The sequence below is a fragment of the Lissotriton vulgaris genome, chromosome 8, assembly GCF_964263255.1.
Source record: "Lissotriton vulgaris chromosome 8, aLisVul1.2, whole genome shotgun sequence".
In the NCBI taxonomy this organism is placed as follows: Eukaryota; Metazoa; Chordata; class Amphibia; order Caudata; family Salamandridae; genus Lissotriton; species Lissotriton vulgaris.
The window spans coordinates 1,520,216,641-1,520,241,365 of record NC_141696.1 but is presented as its reverse complement, the minus strand read 5'-3'; the positions used below and the strand labels follow the sequence as shown (position 1 = coordinate 1,520,241,365).

The window sequence follows — 24,725 nt, the reverse complement described above, 5'->3', positions numbered from 1 at the left end:
TTGTTGATGGGGGCTTCGCCCTTCCTGGGCCAGGTGCCGGCAGAGTCATCCGCCGCTCCCCAGGAGGGTGGAGCCAGCATTGTGGAGGTCGAGCACAGTGACAGCTCGAGTCAAGAGGCACTCCTACCTCCCACTAAGGTGTAATCTGCGCATTCACCACCGGTCATCCCTCCAGCCCTGTCACTCACACATTCCAGACAGTCAGATACACACCAGCAGAGGCGGCTGAAATGGTTAAGCAAGCAAATGCTAACTTTCTAAAAGTAGCATTTGCAAACCCAGGATACTGAAATAAACTTGACTACAAGAAATATCTCCTTATCCTGAGTTCAGGCATACTAAACATGACTCACTACCATGCTCCTTGAGCCTGCGGGGATTATAGGGTGTAATAACCCTCGCAGCTCAGTCTGGCCTAATGGAGCAGGTAGCCTTCAGTAGTGAAATACGGTCTTCGTTGTAAGTCACTACTAGGACATGCCACGCACATCAGGGCTTGTCCTACCTTGCACCTACAATGCACCCTGCCCGCAGGCCTACCATAGGGGTGACTAATTTGTAGTCAAGGGAAGGGTCGGTGCTGGCAAGTGGGGACACTTGCCCAGCTAGCGTGACAGTACGAGACCGCACGCGGGTTCTGCGGTCGCAGTTCCCAGACACATCTTTACGGCTGCTTCGGTGGGTGGCGCAACCAGCGCTGCAGGCCCACCAGCAGTATTGGCATCTACAAGCCCCGGCACTCTCTCGTGCGCTTTACTAGGGACTAACAGTAAATCCAATGCACCAATCATGGATACCAATCGTATGTACAATTTACAGTAGGGAGCACTTGCACTGCGGCACGGATCAGCCGTGGCGCAGTGCCCTGAGTATCGGAAAACCAGCAAAACATCGGAGGCACATCAGCAAAAAGTGGAAGGGAGACTCACGCCAAGGTGCCAGGTCTAACATGTGTCCCCTCCAGCTGAAATGTGGGGGGAACTACCCTTCCCCAGGGAGTTCCACATCACTAAGGCGGAAAAATCTGGACAGACCGTCAGCGTTGGCGTGATCAGTGCCAGGGCGGTGTTCCACCGTAAAGTCCATACTCTGTAGAGAAATGGACCACCTCAACAGTTTCGGGTTCTCACCCCTCATTTGCATCAACCATCTGAGGGGCCTGTGGTCCGTCTGAACTCGGAAGTGAGACCCAAACAAGTAGGGTCTTAGCTTCTTCAGCGCCCAGACCACAGCAAATGCTTCACGCTCTATTGCACTCCACCTACTTTCCCGTGGAAGTAACCTCCGACTTATGAAGGCTACGGGTTGGTCAAAGCCCTCCTCAGTCATCTGTGAAAGAACAGCCCCTACACCATGCTCTGAAGCGTCTGTTTGCACAATGAACTCCTTGGAGAAATCTGGGGCCAGGAGCACGGGCGCCGTGCACATGGCAGTCTTCAGGGTGTCGAAAGCTTTCTGACAGGTGTCAGTCCAAATCACATTCCTGGGCTGCTTTTTCGAAGTCAGCTCTGTCAAGGGGGTCACGATTGTGCCATAGCCCTTGACAAACCTCCTGTAGTACCCAGTGAGCCCCAGGAAGGCCCTCACTGCAGTCTGGGTCTTGGGGGGTTCCCAAGCCAGGATGGTTTCGATTTTGGGCTGCAAGGGGGCTACCTTGCCACTCCCAACTTGGTGTCCCAAGTACACCACTGAACCCTGCCCAATCTGGCACTTGCTTGCCTTGATTGTGAGGCCTGCTCTGCGCAGGGCCATCAACACTTCCCAGAGGTGTCGCAGGTGTTCGGGCCAGGTGCCGCTGAACACCGCGATGTCATCCAGGTAGGCGGCACTGAACTCGTCCAGTCCAGCCAACACCTGGTTGACCAATCTCTGGAAGGTGGCAGGGGCATTCTTCATTCCAAATGGCATAACCCGGAACTGGAAATGCCCATCTGGTGTAGAGAATGCCGACCTCTCCTTTGCCCCATCGGTCAAGGCGATCTGCCAGTACCCAGACGTCAAATCAAACGTGCTGAGAAACCGGGCAGCCCCTAGGCGATCAATGAGCTCGTCAGCTCTGGGGATGGGGTGCGCGTCAGTCTTCGTGACTGAATTGAGTCCTCTGTAGTCCACACAGAACCGGAGTTCGGGTGTGGCTCCCGGTGCAGCAGCCTTCGGCACCAAGACCACGGGGCTGGACCAAGGACTGCTGGAAGACTCAACCACCCCGAGGGCAAGCATCTTGGAGACCTCCTCCTTGATGCAGGCCCGTACCCTGTCAGTTACCCTGTAAGCCTTATGCTTCACCGGTAAGCTGTCTCCAGTGTCCACATCATGGACGCACCAATCTGTGACACTCGGAACCAGGGAGAACAGGTCTGGAAACTGTCCCAGCAACTGGCGGCAGTCCTCCTGTTGTTCGGCGGTCAGGGAGGGTGAGAGGTTAACTCCATCCACTGACCCATCCTTCTCACAGGCCACCAAGAGGTCAGGCAGAGGCTCCGACTCCTCCTCCATCCCGTCATCGGTTGCCAACAACATGCCCACTTCGGACCTTCGCAAGTGGGGCTTGAGGCGGTTGACATGTAGGACCCGTAAAGGGTTCCTAGGCGTCTTCATGTCCACCAAGTATGTCACGGGGCTCTTGCGCTCCACAACCTCAAATGGTCCTGTCCACTTATCTTGAAGGGCACAGGGCTCCACTGGGGCCAGGACATACACCTCCTGTCCAGGCTGAAGCTCGACCAGAGTGGCATTCTGATCGTACCACCGCTTCATTTCTTCCTGGCTCGCTTCCAGATTTGCCTCGGCAAGTTGTCTGAAGCGTCTGGTCTGGTTTCTGAAGGCCAGCATGTAGCTATATACATTCTGGGGAGGTTTCCTGGGAGATTGCTCCCAGCCTTCCTTTACCAAACTCAGTGGTCCTCTCACGGGGTGACCGTACAGCAGTTCAAAGGGGCTGAACCCTAGGGACTTCTGTGGTACCTCGCGATATGCAAACAGCAGGCATGGCAAGAGGACGTCCCACTTACGCCTCATCGGACCTTCCAGGCCCATTATCATGCCTTTGAGGGTTCGGTTGAATCTTTCAACCAACCCGTTACCTTGGGGATGGTAGGGTGTGGTGAACTTGTACGTTACGCCACACTCCTGCCAAAGGGACTTCATATATTTCGATATGAAATTGGTCCCCCTGTCGCTCACCACCTCTAGAGGGAATCCTACTCGTGAGAAAATTCCCATCAGTGCACGCCCCACCACGGGAGCCGTCACTGTCCTCAGAGGGATGGCTTCAGGGTACCGGGTGGCATGGTCCACCAAGACCAGGATAAACCTGTTGCCCATGGCTGTCTTGGGGTCCAGAGGCCCAACGATGTCAATACCCACTCGCTGGAATGGCGTACCGACCACAGGGAAGGGTTGGAGGGGAGCCTTGTTCTTCCCTCCCATCTTCCCACTTGCCTGGCAAGTCGGACAGGTTCTGCAATAAGCGTCTGAGCTTTTATGCATTTGGGGCCAGTAGAAGTGGGTGACAAGCCTGTCATAGGTCTTGTCCATCCCCAAATGTCCTGCTAAAGGCACATCATGAGCCAGCCCCAGTAGGAAGGCTCTGAATTTCTGGGGTACCACCAGCACACGGGCTGACCCAGGTTCAGCAGCCTTAGGCTCCGAATACAGGAGGTCGTTCTCCCAGTACACGTAGTGTGTTTTGGCCTGAACACCATTGGCCTGGTCTGCAGCCTGTTGCCGCATACCCACGAGAGAAGGGCATTCTTTCTGCTCCTTGCAGAATTCCTCCCTGGAGGGTCCTCCTTCTTGCTGCCAATGGGTCAGCTCAGGCAGGTCCCCCAGTTCGGCGATCTGTTCCCCTGTAGGCTCCAGGGCATCCCCCTCAAGGTCTGCCTCCTCCTGGACCGTAGGAACTTCAGGGGCCGGTTTCCCGCGCCCCCTGCGCCTTCTCCCTAAAGCCGGTTCCTGGGCCTCTCCATCAGGCCCCAGGACCTCTCGATCACCCTTAGTGGCTGCCATCGACCGGGTGGTCACGCACGCCCAGTCAGGCAGACCCACCATCCGCAGGTGAGTCGCTTTCTCCACCTTTTCCCAAGGGGAGTGCTCCAAGTCGTTCCCTAGCAAACAGTCAACAGGCATGGTTTTTCTCACACAGACCTGCAGAGTACCAGATACCCCCCCCCACTCGAAGGGAACTTGAGCCATCGGACACTGGCTCTCAGAATTATCAGCATTGATAACCCTACAGTAGGCATGGGGTACAACCTGCTCTTGAGACACCAGGTGCTGCCTCACTGCAGTCACACTGGCTCCTGTGTCTCTAAGAGCCTCAGCTTCCTTGCCATTGATGATCACCACCTGCCCATATTTCTTAGTGTTAGAGGGCAGGTAGTTCGTAGGGAACATCTCACTGTCTCCTAGCGAGACCAGGGTCATGTGAACGGGATCTCCACCCCCCGGGACCATCATTTCTTCTCCCAGGTGAACGCTAGTCACTTGTCGGGGCGGAGCACCAGTGGGTGCAGGTTTTCCAAATAGGCGACACTTGGGGTCACTGGATATGTGCCCAGGCTCGCCACATTTGAAACAATTGAAGGGCCCCTTTGGAACAGGTTTACCTGTCGGGGCCCCATTCTGCTTCGGGGGTGGGGGAGGCTGAGAACCCTGCTGCGGATTCCCTTGGGAATTACTTTGGGGGCCTTTTTGGAACCCTTTCTGTTTTCCCCCTTTGTCCCCCCCACTCTCCTGCTGGGGACCCTGCCCACTCTTGGCGGAATCTCCCACGGGACCCTTGTGGACCCTGGTGCTGAGCCAGCGGTCCGCCTCCTCAGCAAGCTTCCTCGGGTTGGACAGCTTGCTATCGATCAGGTGTTGGCGTAACTCAGGAAAACAGTGATCAGACAAGTGCTCCCATGCAATTAAATCAAAGAGACCTTGAAAATCATTCACTTTGTTACCTTTCACCCAACCATCCAGTGCTCTGCAAAAGTAAGTCACATACTCCACATACGTATTCCCAGGCCGCTTAGTACATCCCCTAAACTTCTGTCTATACATTTCAGGGGTAAGCCCGTACCTGTTTAATAAAGCTTCTTTCATGTGGGCATAGGATCTCTGATTCTCAACGGGCAAATCTAGCAAGGTATCTCTCCCTTCGCTAAGGAACCTTCCCCACAACCCCGCTCCCCAATCCTTGTCAGGGACCCGGTGGGAGGACATGGCTACCTCGTATGCCCTAAACCACTGTCCTATGTCATCCCCCTTAAAGAACTCCTTAACTACGTCCTTCGGGATGTGCACTCTTGACTCTACCTGCACTGGCGATGTGCTGCCACCAGAGGGAGGCCGATCCAAGTCTCTCTCCTTGAGACTTATCTCCCTCATCTTGATTTCATAATCCATCTGGTGCTTTCGCTCTTCCAGCGCCATTCTTTTGGTTTCCAGCTCCAGCTGGATTTTCAATTCTGCCAGCTTTCTTTCGTGATTCCGGGTTTCCTTCCTGTCCGCCAGCTCCTCTGGCGACAGGCCTTTTCCAAAGCTGTGCTCGCTGTCTTGCCTCTCGAGATCGATCAGATCCCCAAGTGCATTCTGCTCCTCCGTCGCATTCTGCTCGGCGAGGACATCTTGCTCCTCCGGGGTTTTCCGGGACTCGATCCAGGCTTTCAGGGCCTTGGAGAGCTGGGTCTTGTTTTTGCAGCCAGCGTGCGGGACCTTGAGTTTCTTGCAAAAGAACTTCAGTTCGTCCCTGGAATATTTATCCACTTTGGTGGGGTCCCACTCCACCTCCAACACCTCGGAGGTCGTGGACTCCGCTCCATCCAGGCTCTTTGTGCCCGGCATGGTTTCTGCACTCGGAATCTTCTTTCAAAAAGCAAAGTCTGTGGTTTAGTAACTGTACCGTAATCCTTGTGTAGTGGTCAGAAGCTCAGGTATAACTATCGCAAGTGTAAATTCGAAATCCTCACCGCTGCGTCCAATGTAGGAAGGGGGAGGCTCTAGTTGGCGCAGTGCAACACTAGCGACAAGCAGGGACTCTCTCTTCCTCGTCAGGGCTGAGGGTTACCTTCCAGACAACCTCTGCTTACCCTCTAGGTAGTGTGGCTTAAGCAGTCGTAGGCTAATCTTTGGGGCACATAGGGTTAAACACTTGCAACAGTACACCTTTACAACCAACCCACCACACAACGAGACCAGACTGTATTCTTGTAAAAATATATATCTTTATATAGATTTTAAGCAGGCTTGGGAATACAGTCAATAACTTTACGAAGACGGTTGCAAGTTACGTAATTCAGGTTTACCACAGTTCTTATGGAAGTTCTCTTGAGGCCCGTAGGCCGGTGTTATTCAAAGTTCTTGTGGAGCCGGCGGCTTCCAAGGGATCTGTCCCACGTCGCGTTGCCTTCCCGGGGTCGCTGATCGTTGCGGCTCTTCGGCCGAGCAGGTCACTGGTCGTCCGGGGCAGCGGTGTTCTGTGGCGGCAGGGTCCTTTCCTCGTCGTCCGCTCTGACCCTGGAGGCGGCGGCTGTGCGGTTGTGACAAGTGGCAGTACGGTCCCCAAGTGCAGGACGTACCCAGCCAAATGTCGGTGCAGCTGTGGGCTCACAGCTGGGCTGTCGGGCAGGCTTACCGACTTGGTGGATTCTCGTAGGGCAACTGTCCGTCCTTGCAGGTGAGTGACTGCTCGCTATGCAGTCACCTCGATAGCTCGGACCGGACGGGTCCTCCTTTGCTTTGCTCTCGGGCTCCCGGTGCAGTTGCGGTCACGGTGTTCGGGCCAGCGGCGGCTGGTCCTCACTTTGCTTCTGCTGTTGCTTTGGGCCCCGGTCACGGTGTTCGGGAGGATGTCGATGCCTAAGAGGAGATTCCTCCGTCAGTGCTGCGGCGATGGTCAGCACCCGCCGTCGCTTTTCCAAGGGGGTAGCGTCCACTGGTCCTGGGACGCTGGTCAGGGGGCAAGTTCAGTTGCAAGCCCTTGGAGATCTCTTTGCAGAGTTTGGCACAAGTAGCACAATAGTCGTTTCGTAGTCTTATTGTCTTCCTCTCCTTCAGCAGCAAGGCACCAGACACAGGCAAGAGTCAGCACCCTTCCTTGTCTCTCACGGTCCTTCTCGTAGGGCAGAGTCTTTCTGTGGCCCAAACCGGATCTAATTTTCAAGGAGCAGGGCTCCGTCTTTTATAGGCCAATTCTTTTGTTCTCGCAGGCCAGGGGGGCCTTTGCATAGCCACTCTCAGTTCTGGAGTACCCCCGCGGGTGTACTCCGGCTTCTGCTTTCAGTGTGAGGGGCAGGCGCATCAGACGCCCCACAGGAGGTGGAGCCAGCATTGTCCTAGCAGGAGTGGCCAGAGTACCTTGTTGATGGGGGCTTCGCCCTTCCTGGGCCAGGTGCCGGCAGAGTCATCCGCCGCTCCCCAGGAGGGTGGAGCCAGCATTATGGAGGTCGAGCACAGTGACAGCTCGAGTCAAGAGGCACTCCTACCTCCCACTAAGGTGTAATCTGCGCATTCACCACCGGTCATCCCTCCAGCCCTGTCACTCACACATTCCAGACAGTCAGATACACACCAGCAGAGGCGGCTGAAATGGTTAAGCAAGCAAATGCTAACTTTCTAAAAGTAGCATTTGCAAACCCAGGATACTGAAATAAACTTGACTACAAGAAATATCTCCTTATCCTGAGTTCAGGCATACTAAACATGACTCACTACCATGCTCCTTGAGCCTGCGGGGATTATAGGGTGTAATAACCCTCGCAGCTCAGTCTGGCCTAATGGAGCAGGTAGCCTTCAGTAGTGAAATACGGTCTTCGTTGTAAGTCACTACTAGGACATGCCACGCACATCAGGGCTTGTCCTACCTTGCACCTACAATGCACCCTGCCCGCAGGCCTACCATAGGGGTGACTAATATGTAGTCAAGGGAAGGGTCGGTGCTGGCAAGTGGGGACACTTGCCCAGCTAGCGTGACAGTACGAGACCGCACGCGGGTTCTGCGGTCGCAGTTCCCAGACACATCTTTACGGCTGCTTCGGTGGGTGGCGCAACCAGCGCTGCAGGCCCACCAGCAGTATTGGCATCTACAAGCCCCGGCACTCTCTCGTGCGCTTTACTATGGACTAACAGTAAATCCAATGCACCAATCATGGATACCAATCGTATGTACAATTTACAGTAGGGAGCACTTGCACTGCGGCACGGATCAGCCGTGGCGCAGTGCCCTGAGTATCGGAAAACCAGCAAAACATCGGAGGCACATCAGCAAAAAGTGGAAGGGAGACTCACGCCAAGGTGCCAGGTCTAACATGGCAGAAGGTACCTTTTTCCACATGGTCTGGGAGTGTTCACAGATTCAAATGTATGTGATGACCCTGCTGGAAGAGCTAGTAGCTATCCTGGAAGAGACGATACCCCTGAGTCCCCTGTTTGTTCTGTTGGGACTATCCACGGAGATTGATCTCATAAGAGCAAAGGTAACACTACTTCAGCTAGGATTGGTGGTGGCAAAGCGTGACCTGGCCAAGGCATGGGAAGCTATACCGAGTCCGTCGCTGGCAGAGTGGAGAAAGAGTATGGATTTGTATATGCTTGGAGAGAAAACGACCTATCAAGCATGGGGCTGTCCCAAAAATGTTTGGCGAATACGGAAGCCGTGGCTCACACACTACAGACTTACGCTCACTAAATCACAGTGATCTCCTAGGGTGGGATGATGGGTGGGGGGAAGGAAAAGGGCCTTGGGTGAACCTTAGGAACATGGAACCACTATTTGACCGTTTACCACTGCTAAAGGAACACGATGTTGATGTACCACTAAAGGAGCTTATTTACTTCACAGATAAGTATTGTTTCTGTACTGCAGGTATGAAAATGGCAATACAAACATTCCCAAAAAAAACAACTTACTGACAACAGACAAAAAGTGGGAGTAACCATGCTAGAAGGATCCTACCTTCCTATACATAACCACTCTGTAATTCATCACATGTCAAGTCTGGAGGCAAATAACACACACCCATGGTGACACCTGCTGCCCGCTGCACAACACCTTACCATTACGGCTTCCTCCTTCACCTCGTCCATGTCTTGCTCCTTCACCGCCTTTTTCATGGTGAGGTCATTTTCTAGCGTGGCAGCCGGCTCATAATTGTCTTGTCCAGCCTGCAGTGAAACAAAATCCCCAAAAATAAATATGCGGATGAAATTTAAAGGTAATAAACGTAAACTTTTAGTATAATTTTACATCTTGAGCTGATACTTAGAACCACGTTTTCAGGTGTTTTCTAAACAATTCACCAAGAAAATAATTACTGCTTCTCAATATGTATTTTTTATTTGTATTCCAGAGTTGATATTAGTTTCATATCCATTTGCTGAAGGATTTCAAGAACATTCAAGATTCACAAATGCAAATTGTTAAAGTCCGCTCCAATGCATTTCGGGCCACCGCCCTTCATCGGGGAGCATCTAAAATAAAGACGATATCTAATTGTAATCCTTATTCTATACACAAATCATGTCTAAAACAATATGTCTTAACAAACCTGTGTGAACAAAAGTGCCTAAATCCCTTTCAATCACCAATAGTGTGCAAAATATTTTTCAATTATGCTAATGGCATGTGGTCTCAAAAAGAATATTAACGCGTCAGTGGAAGTAGGGAACTGCGTAAATAGAACAGAAGTTCTCACAGTGGCGTGCAAGTCTATGTGAAAGTGAACGCGGGTAAAGCGTGTGGGTAGTATACGTTCGGAGCCTCGGGTTTTACAATAACATGCAAGTCTTTTAAAATAACCGCACGCCTAAAGCGATGCAAGGGTCTTAACGCTACTTACTTTGTTTGAAAGCTCAGGAGGTTCCGGACACCGGAGGCGGCTTGTTTAACCGGATGGTTTCCACAACGTTTGGAAATAGACGCCGGGATTTGTTTGTGTCATGTGATCATCGTGGATAAAACTAGAAAGTGGACTGAGTATGGGGTCATGAAGCTGAATGAAAGACTAGGTGGCATAATGATGAAAACGCTACAAAAATAAAGTGGTGCATTAAACAAATATACATTGAAAAACGGGGTGAAAAAGAAATATCAGAAAATTCAATTAACAGTAATAAGGTCACGTGGACTGTCCACGTACAGGGATCAGATCAGAACAATGTGGCATCATTTTGCCATTGTATTAATCCTATAGGTAACATGCAAATTCCACACGTTCATTTAAGCCCGCGGGCTTAATCGAATTCAATTTATAAATCCAATGATTTTCCCGTTGTAACAGCATCCTGTTATTGCCTCTTCCTTCTGATTTTTTAATGATTTCCAAAACCATGAACCTCAATTGGGATATATTGTGATTCATTTCCAGAAAGTGCGCTGCAACTGATGATTTTAAGTTCTTAGTACGAATGTTGGATTTGTGTTCGTTCAAACGGGTCTTTAGTTTGCGTTCAGTCTTTCCAACATAGACCTTTCCACACGGACATTTGAGGAGGTAAATGAGATTGTTAGAATCACATGTTGCTGTCACTTTAAGTTTAATGTTATATCCTTTCATAGGATGTGTTATCATGCTCCCCAAAATGACGTTGTGGCAGTTATTGCAATTGTTGCATGGTCTAGTTCCTTTTGAAGTGGAGGGTGGTTCTGTAGATTGTTTCAGGATCTCGCCCAAATTTTTGCCCCTGGTATGGGCGAATATCGGTCTAGCTTTAAACATGTCTTTAAAGTCTGTCTCTAGTTCTAACATTGGCCAATGTTTGAGTATTATGTTTTTGTGCATTGTGTTTACGTTGGAGTATTTTGAGACTATGACCATCCGGTCACTTTTCTGTTTCTTAGTTGACTAATGTAGTAGGGTTTGTCGATCCAATTTATCCACTTCCTTTTTGGCTTGTGTTAGCAATTCCTCTGGATACTTCCTCTCTCTGAAACGATCTATCATTTCATCCATTCTTATTTTTGTCAGATTCGGGTCTGAAGTAATTCGTTTAACTCTCAATAATTGGGATTTTGGTAGATGCTTTTTCAGTGAGGACTGATAAACTATTATATGTAACATGTTGTTACGGTCAGTAGATTTACGGAAAATATCCGTTGTTATTTGGTGGTTTTGAAGGGTGACTTGAACATCCAGGAATGTAATGGTTTTGGGATCTATGGTCCAGGTAAATTGTATTCGAGGATTAGCTGCATTCAACGTCATTAAGGCCTGTTCCAGATTGTTTCGTGTGTCTTTCCAAAGGATAAATAGGTCATCAATAAACCGGCCGTACATTTTAAGATTATTCTTCCACTTTGGGTTTGACCAAATATGAGTCTGTTCAAATTCTCCCATAAAGATATTCGCGTACACTGGGGCAGCGCTGTTTCCCATGCTAGTGCCCACTAGTTGCAGAAACCAGTTGTCTTTATAAGAAAAATAACTATGGTACAAAGTAAACATAACTAGCTCCATTAGAAATATTTTCATGGGTTCGTCTACTTCAAGTTTCAAAATGGCCTGTTCCATGGCTTCTATGCCCTCTTGATGTGGAATGGTCGTATATAGTGAGTTTACATCAGCGGTACATAACCACTTTGCAAGGATTGGACAATGGGTTGGAGATGACAAGGCAATAACACTGGGAGGGATTAACCGAAACTAAAAAACAAAGAACTTTTTGCTGAAATCCAACCCAAGAAGTTCAAATATATATGCGGTACCGAAGATCCATAAAAATCTAATGGATCCTCCAATTCGACCTATTGTATCAACCCGCAACAGCATACACCAACCCATAGGTCAATTTTTGGACCGTCATCTCCAACCCATTGTCCAATCCTTACAAAGCTATATCCGGGATACAACAGATTTTCTGAAAAAACTTGAAACAATTCAAATAGACCCAAATGAAGAACTGTGGTTATGTACCGCTGATGTAAACTGCCCCGCCAGCGTCAGACACTCCCGAATATGTTATGCGTTTTTATTTGGCGCACAGATGCTCCAGCTAAGGAGCGTCCTGGCGCCCGACAAGGTAGCTGCACAACACAACTAAACAAAAACAAACGTATAACACAAACTAAGGGAATAAAAAAGTTTTCACCGCGCGGCGGAAGGAAAGCAAATCTCTCATGGCGCGAATCGCCGGGGGCAGGGAGTTCCACAGGGCTGCCGCACGCACTCGGAACGAGCGTCCTCCGGCTCTGCTCCGCCTGAAGCGCGGCACAACCGCCAGTTCTAGGTCCGCAGATCTTAAGAGTCGCGCAGGGGTGTAGTTGGTAAGGAGTGCCATAAGGATCGTTGCTGGAGACCCCTTCAGAATTTTATAGGCGACACAGAGGACCTTAAACTGGATCCGCTGGGCCACCGGGAGCCAATGCAGAGACCGCAGGGTACTAGAGGTAGGACAGAATATTGGGAGGCCTACCACCGCTCTAGCTGCGGCGTTCTGAATCCTTTGTAAGCGCCCGATCTCTGCCTGATTCAGGCCAGCCAGCAAGGAACTCGCATAATCCAGCCTGGAGATGACAGTGGCCTGGATCATGAGTTGCCTGGTGGGGGCATCGAAGAACTTAAGCACAGGACGGAGCCCCTTCAGGATGCCAAAGCAACATGCTGCCGTGCGTTTGGTATGGCACGCAAACGTGAGGGAGGGGTCCAGCCAAACTCCGAGGTTCTTAAGCTCGGCGACTGGGATGGGAGCAGGACCCAACTCCCCAGGCCACCATCTCTCTCCCCACAGATCCGGCCGTCTACCAAAAACCATGACCTCGGTCTTACTAGCGTTCAGCTGGAGACAGTTGGACGTCATCCAGCTGACGACCGCCCGCAGTCCTTGTTGAAACCTGGGGGCATCGACTTCGGCATCCCCGCTGATCGTGACCGCTAGCTGGGTGTCATTCGCGTATGACACCATCGTCATGCCCCATTGTCGGACAACCTCAGCTAGCGGCCTTACGTACAGATTAAACAGCGTAGGACTCAGCGAGGAGCCTTGGGGAACCCCCAGTGTCAACGGATGGAACTTGGACTGGTAAGGTGGGACGGTCACGCTAAAGGCCCGGTTGGTTAAAAATGACCGGAACCACTGGAGAGCGATACCGGTGACACCAGACTCCTCTAGGCGCAGCAGAAGGATCGGGTGCGAGACGGTGTCAAAGGCAGCGCTCAGATCTAATAACACGAGCGCTGCCGTTTGTCCCGCGTCAAGCACGGAGCGAAGATGCTCCACCATATAAAGCAGAGCCGTCTCCGTGCTGTGATCAGCCCTAAACCCATTCTGCGTTGCGTCGAGGATGTCTGCGCGGCGAAGATGTTCCAAGAGGACGGCATTTACATGTGCCTCCATAACCTTAGCCGGCCACGGCAAGAGTGAAATCGGCCGGTAGCTCTCAGGCTTGCTGCCGTCCAGGCTGGGTTTCTTAAGTATAGGCCGAACCATGGCTCGCTTCCACCTCAGTGGGACCTCGCCAGATGTTAACGACAAGTTGATCAAAGAGCATAGCGGTGAGCTATCATGTACCGCTAGATCTTTGAACACATCTGGGCAAAGTGGATCCTCTGGGGACCCAGACTTCACTCGGCGGGCCAATGTGTCAAGGCTATCCGATGTTAACATAGGTAAGGAATGCAATCCCTCAGATGGTAGTGGCTTAGGAGATGGATTAGCCGAGGGAGTGGCCGGAGGAAAGGCCCGATAAATGGCATTTACCTTTTCCAAGAAAAACTCTGCCAACTTTTCACAGTGCTCAACAGAGCTCTGGTGCGTCGTTGTTGTTTTTTTGGCAGTAAGGTCTTTCAATACCTTAAAGATAGCCTTAGACGGGTTCGAACTACTCCTAAATTGTGCAGCATAAAATGTGGCACGAGTTCTACATACCGCCCGATGATACACTTTCACAGTCGACAGGTAGAGAACTTTCTTCGTGCTATTATAGGCTTTACGCCAGGCCCGCTCTGCCCGCCTACAAGAGACCTTCAGTGCTCGCAGTGAGTCGTCGTACCAAGGGCTGGCCTTACCAGCTCCAGTTTTACAGCTTACCAAGGGAATGAGGGTGTCCAGAGCCCTGGATACCCAATTGCAAAACCTGTCATAAACCTGATCAGGCGATCCCAAGATGTCGAATGGGTCAGCTGATAGGAGATGGAAAAACTCATCCAGCTTAAGTTTGTTCCAGCGTCGTCTTGGAACCGAGCACACCACTGGCTTAGGTTGAATAGCCGAAATAGGGCAGTGGATCTGTATCAAATAATGATCAGTCCATGCTAGGGGTGTGTAGCTGGTGATGCCGGCTTCCGTAAGATTAGTAAAAAACGGATCAAGGGTATGACCCCCTGAGTGGGTGGGCTGTGCCACCAGCTGATTCAGCTGGAGCGCCTCAAGGTCTGCCACAAAACTGGACACCGAGGGACTGATAGAGTTGTCAAAATGCAAATTTAAGTCTCCAATGATGGAAAAATTGGAGCACCCAGTAGCCAGTTCACTAATGGCGTCAGGTAGCGCCGCTCTAAAAGCCACTTCACTCCCCGGGGGCCGATAAATCAATAGGCCCGACAGGGTGAAGTTTGATGTAACAGCTACCTTAAACAATGCACTTTCGCACCCTGGGATTTTTTGCCCATGCCACGTACAAGAATAGCAGGATTTAACAGCCAGCGCTATTCCTCCGCCTCTTGAAGCTCGGTTTAAAGTGAATACCGAGTATTCCGGCGGGAAGGCCAGATTGACAATGGCCGTGTCGGCATCCTGCAGCCAGGTCTCCGTCACACAGAATAGATCAGGCAACCCCTCATCTAGCAGATCATGTATGTCTAGATGATGCTTAACTAGCGACCTGGCATTGAGATTCCATACACTAATATGAGGCTGTGGGCTTATGGCTACGCGGGTGGCCTTCGTACAGCTCCTGCTTACGGGGGCGGGCAAGGAGAAGCAACCGCAGCCACACGATAACGGGCCGCATAAGGGATCCACCCGAGACGCCGTGCAGGTCACCCAGGACCGGTTGATGGCAACCAGACTGTCTCTAGTATAGCACCGCATGATGTAAAGGAGTACGGCTAGGAGGGGGGTCAGAGTCCAGCCACGTCCGGCGCGTCCTGTCGCGGACGGGCGCAGACGGGCAGGACTCTGGCACGACTCCGGCCACGCGAGGACGCGCCCGCTCCGCGATCCCGCTACGGAAGGGAGGAGCATTTAGTAGGCGTCCCCTCGCACACACATGCGCAGTCACGCGCTGGCAAAGGAAGCTGCTCTGCCCCTAACCACTATGGCGCCCACCCCGGGAACCAAGCCCGCCAAGCGGCGGTGGGGGGCACAATTTACGGTGAGGGTAAGAGGAGTATTTTAAGTACCCACCTGTCTACGCGCAGCACAATTTAAAAAACATACAGTATTTAAAAAAACGCGGTAAACACACAGCGCGCTCCAGTATCACAGCGCTTCGCTACCGTGTCAGCCAGAACACGCCCGGGACTCGCCTTTAGTAGGCGTCCCCTCGCACACACATGCGCAGTCACGCGCTGGCAAAGGAAGCTGCTCTGCCCCTAACCACTATGGCGCCCACCCCGGGAACCAAGCCCGCCAAGCGGCGGTGGGGGGCACAATTTACGGTGAGGGTAAGAGGAGTATTTTAAGTACCCACCTGTCTACGCGCAGCACAATTTAAAAAACATACAGTATTTAAAAAAACGCGGTAAACACCAGCGCGCTCCAGTATCACAGCGCTTCGGTGGTTGAATAGCCTCAACCACCTCGACTAAAACAGTCTCAGTGCTGTGAGAGGCTCTGAACCCTGTTTGTGCTGGGTGCAGGAGTCCCTCTGTCTCCACATACTCTGTGAGTTGATTATTAACAACCTTCTCACAGACCTTGGCAATGGTCGTAAGGAGGGAGATGGGACGGTAATTCCCTGGAATAGGAGGATCCAGAGAAGCTTTTTTAAGAAGAGGCAAGATCTTAGCCTGCTTTCACCCCTGAGGGGCCGCTGCTGACTGAAGGGATATGTTGACAATACAGTTCACCTCTGTATGCACACTCTCTGCCACGGCAGCCAGAAGCCTAGCCGGGCAGGGGTCCGAGGGAGAGCCGGACTTAAGCCCCCTGAGGATCTTAAGAGATTCCAGGGGGTCGACTGCTCTAAAGACTGACAGATAGCAGGTGGGGGCGGCAGATTGAACAGCCAGAGGTCCCACACTGTGGCTGCTACCAGAGGGGAAAAGTAGCCTGGATGGTCTGACTTTTTTCTCTGAAGCAGCAGGAGCGCGTATTACACCAGGCGAAAGAAGATGGAATGACACTCTTGGGCCCTCGGTGACATGAAAGTCTGCGCTATAGAGAAAATGTATTTGGCGTTGTTCCTGGCAGAGTCAATGCGAGCCATGTAAAATTGCCCTTTAGCCACGGCAATGTCCTCATAGTAGATTTTTTGCGTAGCTCTAACTTTCCTCTTGGCTAAGGGTCAGTATCCACTCTGACGCCAGGCACGCTCCAGGACCTTGCAATCATGCTTGACGGCTTTGAGATTCAAGTTAAACCAAGGTTTAGATGGGGTGTCTCTAACAGGTTTGACAGGCCGAGGCGAGGCAGCAGACGCCACCGCCTTAGCAACCCAAACGGTGAACCCTGAAAAACACTCCTCAAGTTCTCCTGACAGGGCAGTGAAGGACTGGGCTTTTCTAAGGCCCAGCGGTGCCAGGGGACAACACCTGAAACCTTCGTGGGTTACCTGTTCCGGCGTACAAATAACAGAGACACGGGACACTTCCTTCGGCGTCAAAGATCGGCGTTTTTTTACTGCAGGGAACACAGAAGTCACAAGACGTACAACGCATGTAGGTTCTAGGAGACTGCTTCAAATTGCTAAAGTGGATCGCTCCTTTTATACAGTTTTCGGTCATAGCACAACATGGTGAACAAAAGGTTACAATTCAGTTCCCACAGTAAACTTCGAAGGGTCGCTTTCATGTATTCAGGAGCCCGGAACATAATTACAGTAACATCACCGGTTCCCAACTGTAAAAGTACGTTATCCCACCATTACGCACATTCCATTCAGGCTGTAAACGAGTTTAAGGAAGAGACAGAAACAGGTGCAAGGAAGACAGAAAACAGCTAGAGAAAGGGTGTAGGGGCAATATCGGAAGCACGATTGCAGGATCAAAGGACTCGTGCTTAATGCATGCACGGCTGAAACAATAGACCGGCACGGCAAGATGAGCCTCAAGCGAGGCCATCTGCCTTTGCAGTGTCATCCCCCTCATCATAAAGACACCCTCAAAGGAACACGTGTCTTCCGCAAGAGCTTGGGAATCCCAGGGTCACGAAGCGGACAGTGTCCGTTCGCTGGCTACTTGAGGGCAAGAAACAAAATGGATGCGGTATCTAAAATGGAACCCGTGGGTTCAGATGAAGAAACCCACGAATAGGACGAATGGTTCAGGCTAGCGTAGCAAACGCGTACACTCACCAAACTCGTCATTTGCGGTTCATAGATACCAAACTCGTCCATATTCGAACAAGTCAAAAGCATTGTTACAAATGTCACGGAACCTCAGACGCTCCTTTTGCCCTCATGTAGGCAAGCACTAGTCGATATCAGAATCGATCTCGATATTCATCAGATCATTCAGATGCTGCTGCAACATTATTCTGTCCATTAATGCTTCCTTGGTAACAGATGGCCGTCTTATACACGTTGTAGCACAGAGGCCACATAAGGCAGGACCACACTGTACACAAAGACAACACGTGAACAGAAATGCTACAACAACCCCAATGATCATCAGAATCTTCCAACCCCACGTCTACATTAGGCCCCAAAACCATCCTAGTAGCGTCCAATCACCTACGTCCACGTGTATGGACTCAGAGATCTTATGCAACTTCGAGATGGCTTGATAGACAGTTGGAGCGTTATCAGGGATGAAAATGCAGCAACTCGAATGGATCACCTTACATACACCACCTCTATCTGCAAGAACAACGTCTAAAACCATACGGTTTTGCAACGTCATAAGCCTATCCGCCTGAAGCTCGGCTGTCAAATTACCAAGAGCACTTGCAGTTATATTAGCAGTCGATTCGACCACACGAGTCAACTGTCTCAGGTTCCTACTATTGATCATAGGTCCCCAAAACGGCAGGAAACCCTTAAAGAAGTCTCCTGCTTCTTGACCGGCAGTGTTCTCTTCGCTAATAACGCCTCTCACAACTCTAGTCTTGTGATAGTCGGACCCAACCGTAAAGGTCGGTGGCAACAGATTCGCAATATAACAGGTGCCCGAGAAGTCACGAGGCAACCATGTATATGCGCGGTCATAACATACAAAGTATGTACCATTGGCAGTCAACAAGACAGGGGAAGTGGACGTTGGTAACACGTACGTTTCAGTACAGGCACTCCTCCCAAGTTGAGCTCGCGGACTCCGGCCAAGACCCTTCAAGCAGAAATTACCAAGATGGGGTACGATCCAGATTGGATTCGAGCTTTTAAGCTGCCGATCACCCACTGACATGCTATACTCAGCCTCACTCAGATCCCTGTATGCTCGCACCTCTTCCTCTGGTATAAGCGATGCGTCTAAATCAGCAATCGCTCTCGCCAAAGGCTTGTGGTACGGGCCAGGACCATGATCTGCAGTGCGAGGCTCTCGATGGGGGTAGGAATCTAGTGCGCTATGGAACATAGTTTGGAATGCTAGAACTGACCCCTGGGAACTATAAGGAAGGACCAAATACAGAATTCCCTTATCCATGGTATGTGGCATCAAACCACACACCCAACAGTTTGTAGTCTTCATCGCCAACTGGTGTTGATGAAGAAGCTGCACGAAGGAGTTATTCATGAATTCCGCACGTCTAACCTGTTCGTGTTGGGGCAGAGGATGAAAGGAATGTGGAGAAACAGTGGGAATAGATTTTGGTACAGCAGAAGAAGTAGGTAAAGCAGAAGGCAATAACGACTGTAGTCCAAAATACACTCCACCCACAAATAACATGGAAACAGAGAGCCAGAGGCAAGGCATCAGGCCATGACAAACTAGTCGTAGCTTGAATCTTAGCAAGTTTCAGTTTAAGAGTAACATTATACCCTTCAACTAAACCCGCTGACTGGGGATGATTTGCGCTATGGAATTTTTGTCGAATTCCAAGGCCCTTACACACACTCTGCATCACACTCACTTCCGTTATCTGACCATACAATCCGTGGCATTCCATACCGAGGAAAGTATTCCTTCAGTAGGACTTTCGCTGTAGACAGGGCAGTATTGTCTTTCAAAGGGTAGGCCTCAATCCATCTAGAGAACGCGCAAACCACCACTAAAACGTACTTCAGGTTATTGCATCTCTCCATATGGATGAAGTCCAGTTGGATAACCTCAAAGGGACATGTAGGAGGAGCAAAATGGCCAAGTGGGGTAGGAGTGCCTTTGCCGGGATTGTACATCATACATACCATACAATTCCTAACCACTCTCTCAGCACACTTTGCAATACCATCATTCTTCCATACAGGAGACAGCAACTTGCATATGCCCTTCGCGCTAATATGTGCCAAGCCGTGAGCCATAGTCACAACGGCTAGTACATATGCATCCGGTAACATCCATCTTTGACTTTCCGACAAATCAATCCAACATCCGTGCGCATCTAACTTTCCTGTGCTCTCTTTCCACTTAGTCTTTTCAGTTTCGGTGGCGACATTTTGAATCGCTTTCACGCTCTCAACAGTGTCCTCACACATACCAGTCTCCGCAGGCCACCTTACTGAACTCGTAACGTACATTCGGGTTGCGAGATTTTTAGCTGTCTCTTTAGCAATCTCATCCGCGAACGCATTACCACAACCAACATCATCCGTCACTTTTCGGTGTGCGCTGCATTTAATAATCGCCACCTGCTTAGGCAATGTACGTGCGTCTAAAAGATCGTTCACGAGCTGTCCGTGTTGGATCTTCGTACCATGCGATGTCATAAATCCTCTCTCTCCACAGACGACCAAAGCTATGTGCAACGCCAAAAGCATATTGGCTATCAGTAAACACATTCACTCGCTTTCCCTTAGACAAAACACACGCTCTCGTCAGCACAATCAACTCTGCCGCCTGCGCGGAATTCTGACTCAATCTCGCAGTTTCCACAACCGTGCTCAATGTCACCACAGCATACGCAGTCGTCACATCGCCATTCGGCAACTTGAAACACGAACCATCAACATACAAGGTACCATCAGGATCTGCCAATGGAGTGTTTTTTAGGTCAACACGACCCTTCGTTTCTTCCTCAGTTCGCAAATAACAATCATGTGGTGGTACATCATCTGATTCCATATTAGTTGGCAACAACGTTGCCGGGTTTAGGACATTACAGAGCTTAATTTGGATATGACTTGCCAAAAGCGTCAACTCATAACCGGACAACCTTGCGCTCGTCAAGTGTTGGGTTTTTGTACGATTTAGGAGAGTGTCAACTGCATGCGGAACCATCACCGTAAGCATATTATCCATGACCAATCCTGCAGATTGCCGGATGGACACCGCAGCCGCCGCTGTCGCTCTTAGACAACTCAGCAATGCTCTAGCTATCGGGTCCAAGGTTGAGGAAAAATATGCACATGGACGCTGTTTACCACCAAATTGTTGCGTCAAAACACTCAACGCACAACCCTCTCTCTCGTGAACGTATAGTGTAAACGGTTTACTGTAGTCAGGAGTACCTAACACAGGAGCCGAACACAACGCATCACGCAATTCAGAAAAACTTTTCTGATTTCAGTCCATGGCAAAGGAGTCGGAACATCCTTGCACGTGAGGGCAACCAATGGCTTCGCTAGCAATGAAAAATTTGGAATCCATTGCCTGCAGTACGACGTGATACCTAGAAAGGCAGGCACATCTCTCTGAGTTGTTGGCACAGTCATTCGAGCGATCGCTGCAATTCGTTCTGGGGTCAACCTTCTTCCCTCCTTTGACAATAAGTGACCTAGATAGGTAACTTCTTGACAACAATATTGCAGTTTTGAAGGGGACACCTTGTGATGTAAGTCACAGAGATGCTGTAACAACGATACTGTAGCAGTTTTGCAGATCTCTTTAGTGTCAGCAGCCACTAACAAGTCATCAACGTATTGAATCAGGGCTGCACCCGCTGGTAACACAAACGCATCAAGTTGACCCTTCAGACCTTGGCTGTAGATCGATGGACTCTCACAGTAGCCCTGAGGAGAGTGTTTAAATCTAAAGCTGCGACCTCCTAATGAGAAACCGAAGAGATCTCTACTTTCCTCAGCAATCGGAATGCTAAAGAAAGCTTTCTTCAAATCGATCACCGAGAACCAAGAAGCGGAGGCTGGAATCAGAGTCAGTAAAGCCGTAATGTCAGGCACCAGAGGAAATTGTGGAATCACAATTTTGTTCACCTCCCGTAAATCAATGACAAAACGATACACAGGAGGCTTAGATGGATCAGTTCGTTTCAAAATAGGTAACACAGGGCTGTTACACACATTTCCCCGAGTTTCCTTGATCACATCTTTCTCGGTCAAGTCATAGATGATCGCTAATAATGCTCGTTCACCATCGAGGGAGATACGATACTGGGGAATACGCGGCAATCGCACATTCGATTTCAATTGAATAACATAAGGTGATATGTCCAGCAGGCCCACATCATTGGGACCCGTAGCCCACAAAGCCTTAGGAAGAGAACACCATTCCGGTGGGAGCTTATCAGTTGACAAGTACATAGGAGAGATCACTCTCTGACCCAATGTAAGCTCCACTCCCGCAGGGGAACAATACAAGGTCGCATATACCCGTTTCAGCAAATCCAGGCCCAAAAGATTCTCACCACAACCAGTAGTCAAAATCAAAGGAGCTTCCAGCTTACGAGGCCCAATTGTAAGGGGCAAAGGGCTAGAAACCGGATTACTAACGGGGGCTCCAGAGAATCCAACGGAAACATTCGTTAAGCCAGACAAAGGTGCGCCAGGGAGTTTCGAATGCATGATGGAACTTTTCGCTGCACCAGTGTCCAACAGAAAAGGCTCAACTACGCCCGATGTGGCAACTGCGACGTAAGGCCCTCTCTGATCAACCGGAACTGATATTACTCCCTCTCTTTGTCTGTGGCTGTCCTAGTAGTTACCGTCATCAATATCATGCTCGACGTAACAGTCGTCCACATGATACTGTGCAGATCTACCCGAGGAAGAACCACGCTGATCAAAGCAATTATTCGAGTCTGATGAATTATTAGAACGCTCGTTTTGATTTTGAGTAACACCACGACTCCTACCACGTGACACCTGTTGGGGACCACTACGACCTCCTCGAGCCGAACCACCACTATTGCGGTCACGCAAGACCGGACAATTAAACTTCAAATGGCCCTCCTCTCTACAATATGCGCATTGATTATATCCGAGCATAGATCTCGGCGTAGAGGAATCATTACGCGACTGCGACCTAGAAGACTGTGATTACGACCTATTTTGCTGCTGAGAATCATTATGATTCGAGCGCGGAGGATACGCTTGTTGCAACAAAACTTTCGTTTTGAGATCTTTTGTTTTCTTATCCGCACGATCACTTTCCTCCTTCTCCTTATTTTCGTAATATTGAGCCATAGCCAATATCTGAGCAGACGTAGAAACAGCCCATGAACTTTCAGAATTCTTCAACTTATTGCTGAGTTCAGGCAACAAATTTGATACAAATTTATCTACAAATAATCGCTGACCTCCCTCAGTGCTCATATCCTGACCACTATGATCGATGAATGCCTCAACAAATCTCGTAAAGAAATCAGAGACACTCTCGTCTTTCTTTTGCTTACACGCGGACAATTTATCCCAATTAACTTTCATTGCTGGCATAAGTGTCTTCATAAGTGTAATAATTCTTTGAGGCAGAGTCGTAATTAACTGCTCAGGCTTAGCTCCACCAACCTGTAATGCGTCAGCCGCTACAAGTGCAGCCCAATCGCCACCTAACTCAGCTGCGTGATTCTCTTGGCGTATTTTCGCCCAAACCGGTTGCGGAACCACGTTACTGAACAACATGTCAATGTCGGCAAGGTTCATAATAGTAGCATCCACAAGTTGGGATAACTCTTTATAATAACCTGCAGGATTTTTGCGGGGGTCAGGCAAAGATTGTTTCACCTGTAAAACTTCCGATCGCTTCCATGGGAGGTGTATCCAAACTCTCTGAAAGTGTGGCAAAATAGCAGGATTAACAGTCGCATCACCTGGCATCCATACTGGGGGGGACTTCTCGCATAGGATACTGCCCAGGTGTTGCCATCCATTCCTCATTTTCGTCTTTAAACAATGCTCGAGGTAGTACTGTAGGCCGAAAAGATAGAAGATGTTCTACAGCACGTCGAACATTACTACCCACAAGCATACCACTCGAAAACTGATGCTGAAGTTCAATCACTTCGGACGGCACAGTATCTACCTCATCATTATCCATCACTTCTCGTAAACATTTACACATTTCCTCAAACACAAATCTCTGTGTGGGCTCATTAAACTGAGAGAAGGTCTCAAATTATGCGCGGGGTGTTTTTAACGGGATACCTAATCCAATTACGCGCCATTTTTATTAACGTATCACTCTCCCTACCACCAGGAATTTGACTTCGACGTTGAGGGACATCGGAAACATCGGACCCAAGAATAGGTCCAAATGAAGAGTAAAGATTAGCAACAGCATTCGGTATGCGACTACGGACAGACGGAGAAGAGGAGAGAAGTAAAGGAGCAACAACACGGGGACTAAACACAGGAGCAAGAGGAGCAGTAGAAGCAGTAGGAGTAGCTAAAAGAGCAGAAGTAGCGGGAATAGCAGACTGAGAAGGTATAGGCAGTGGAGCAGTAGGAACAGTTTGGGAAACAAGAGGATTCGGAAGAACAGGACCAGCGACAGGCTGACCAGCAGCTGCCGGGACGACAGGTTGAGGAACAGGAGGAACCACAGGCGCTGTAGTATCCTGTGCATATGGAGGTGGTGATTTCAGTAGATAGGACAACAAAAAGTCCTCTACTACTTCCTCTCCCTTCTTTTCAGTACTCGACGGTAAAACGGGATACCATTTATCCACCGTCATACGTTGTAGTCTATCAAACTTCCTTTTCCTTCTCTTCTTTGTCTCGCTGAAACTGCTCTGCATTTCTCATCGTTGTAACAATACCTTCCCTTTTATTTTTCTTAAGCTGTTTGATTTCTTTCTGCTTGGACTCTTTGCGCCATAACCGAAAGGAATCAAACATGGACGGCCTAGACTTCTTTTTGAACAATTTTGCTTCGAGATTATCCAAAATTGCTGTTTCGAAACTACCATGAGGTGGCCAACTAAGGACACCATCATCTTTAGTGTAGCGGATCCAATAATCATTATAAATGATAGGACCCACTCCGTGGCGACTATAGAGCTCACATATCGGAGTTCCAACTGGAGGTATCGGACATGAGTCCTCCAATCGGAAATCCGCACCGCAACTTTTAAAGCAACTAAACAAAGTACTACGGCCAGGCTTCGTGCACACTAACCGAGTTTCACAAACTTCAAGGGTTATCGATTTATAAAATCGTAAAATGCAAAACCCTCGGTTTTTGGCAATTGCAATCGTCAAATAAAACCCAACAACTAAGAACCAACAACTAAGAACCACAAATGCAATGGAACCATGCAAACAACCAAGCACCAACAACAAAGCAAAAGGTCCCAAAAAGGAACCAACAACTAAGGAC

At 49.7% G+C, this 24,725-nt stretch overlaps 1 protein-coding gene across 1 annotated transcript in view; it reads right to left on the bottom strand.

The window, feature by feature from the left end:
• LOC147699077 (sodium/potassium-transporting ATPase subunit alpha-1-like) overlaps window positions 1-24,725 on the bottom strand; it is a 3,282,495-nt gene that overhangs the window by 2,819,776 nt on the left and 437,994 nt on the right. The window contains exon 5 of the mRNA XM_086936300.1: window positions 9,040-9,147. Coding sequence (XP_086792426.1) covers window positions 9,040-9,147 — 108 coding nt within the window. The remainder of the gene's footprint in view (window positions 1-9,039; window positions 9,148-24,725) is intronic.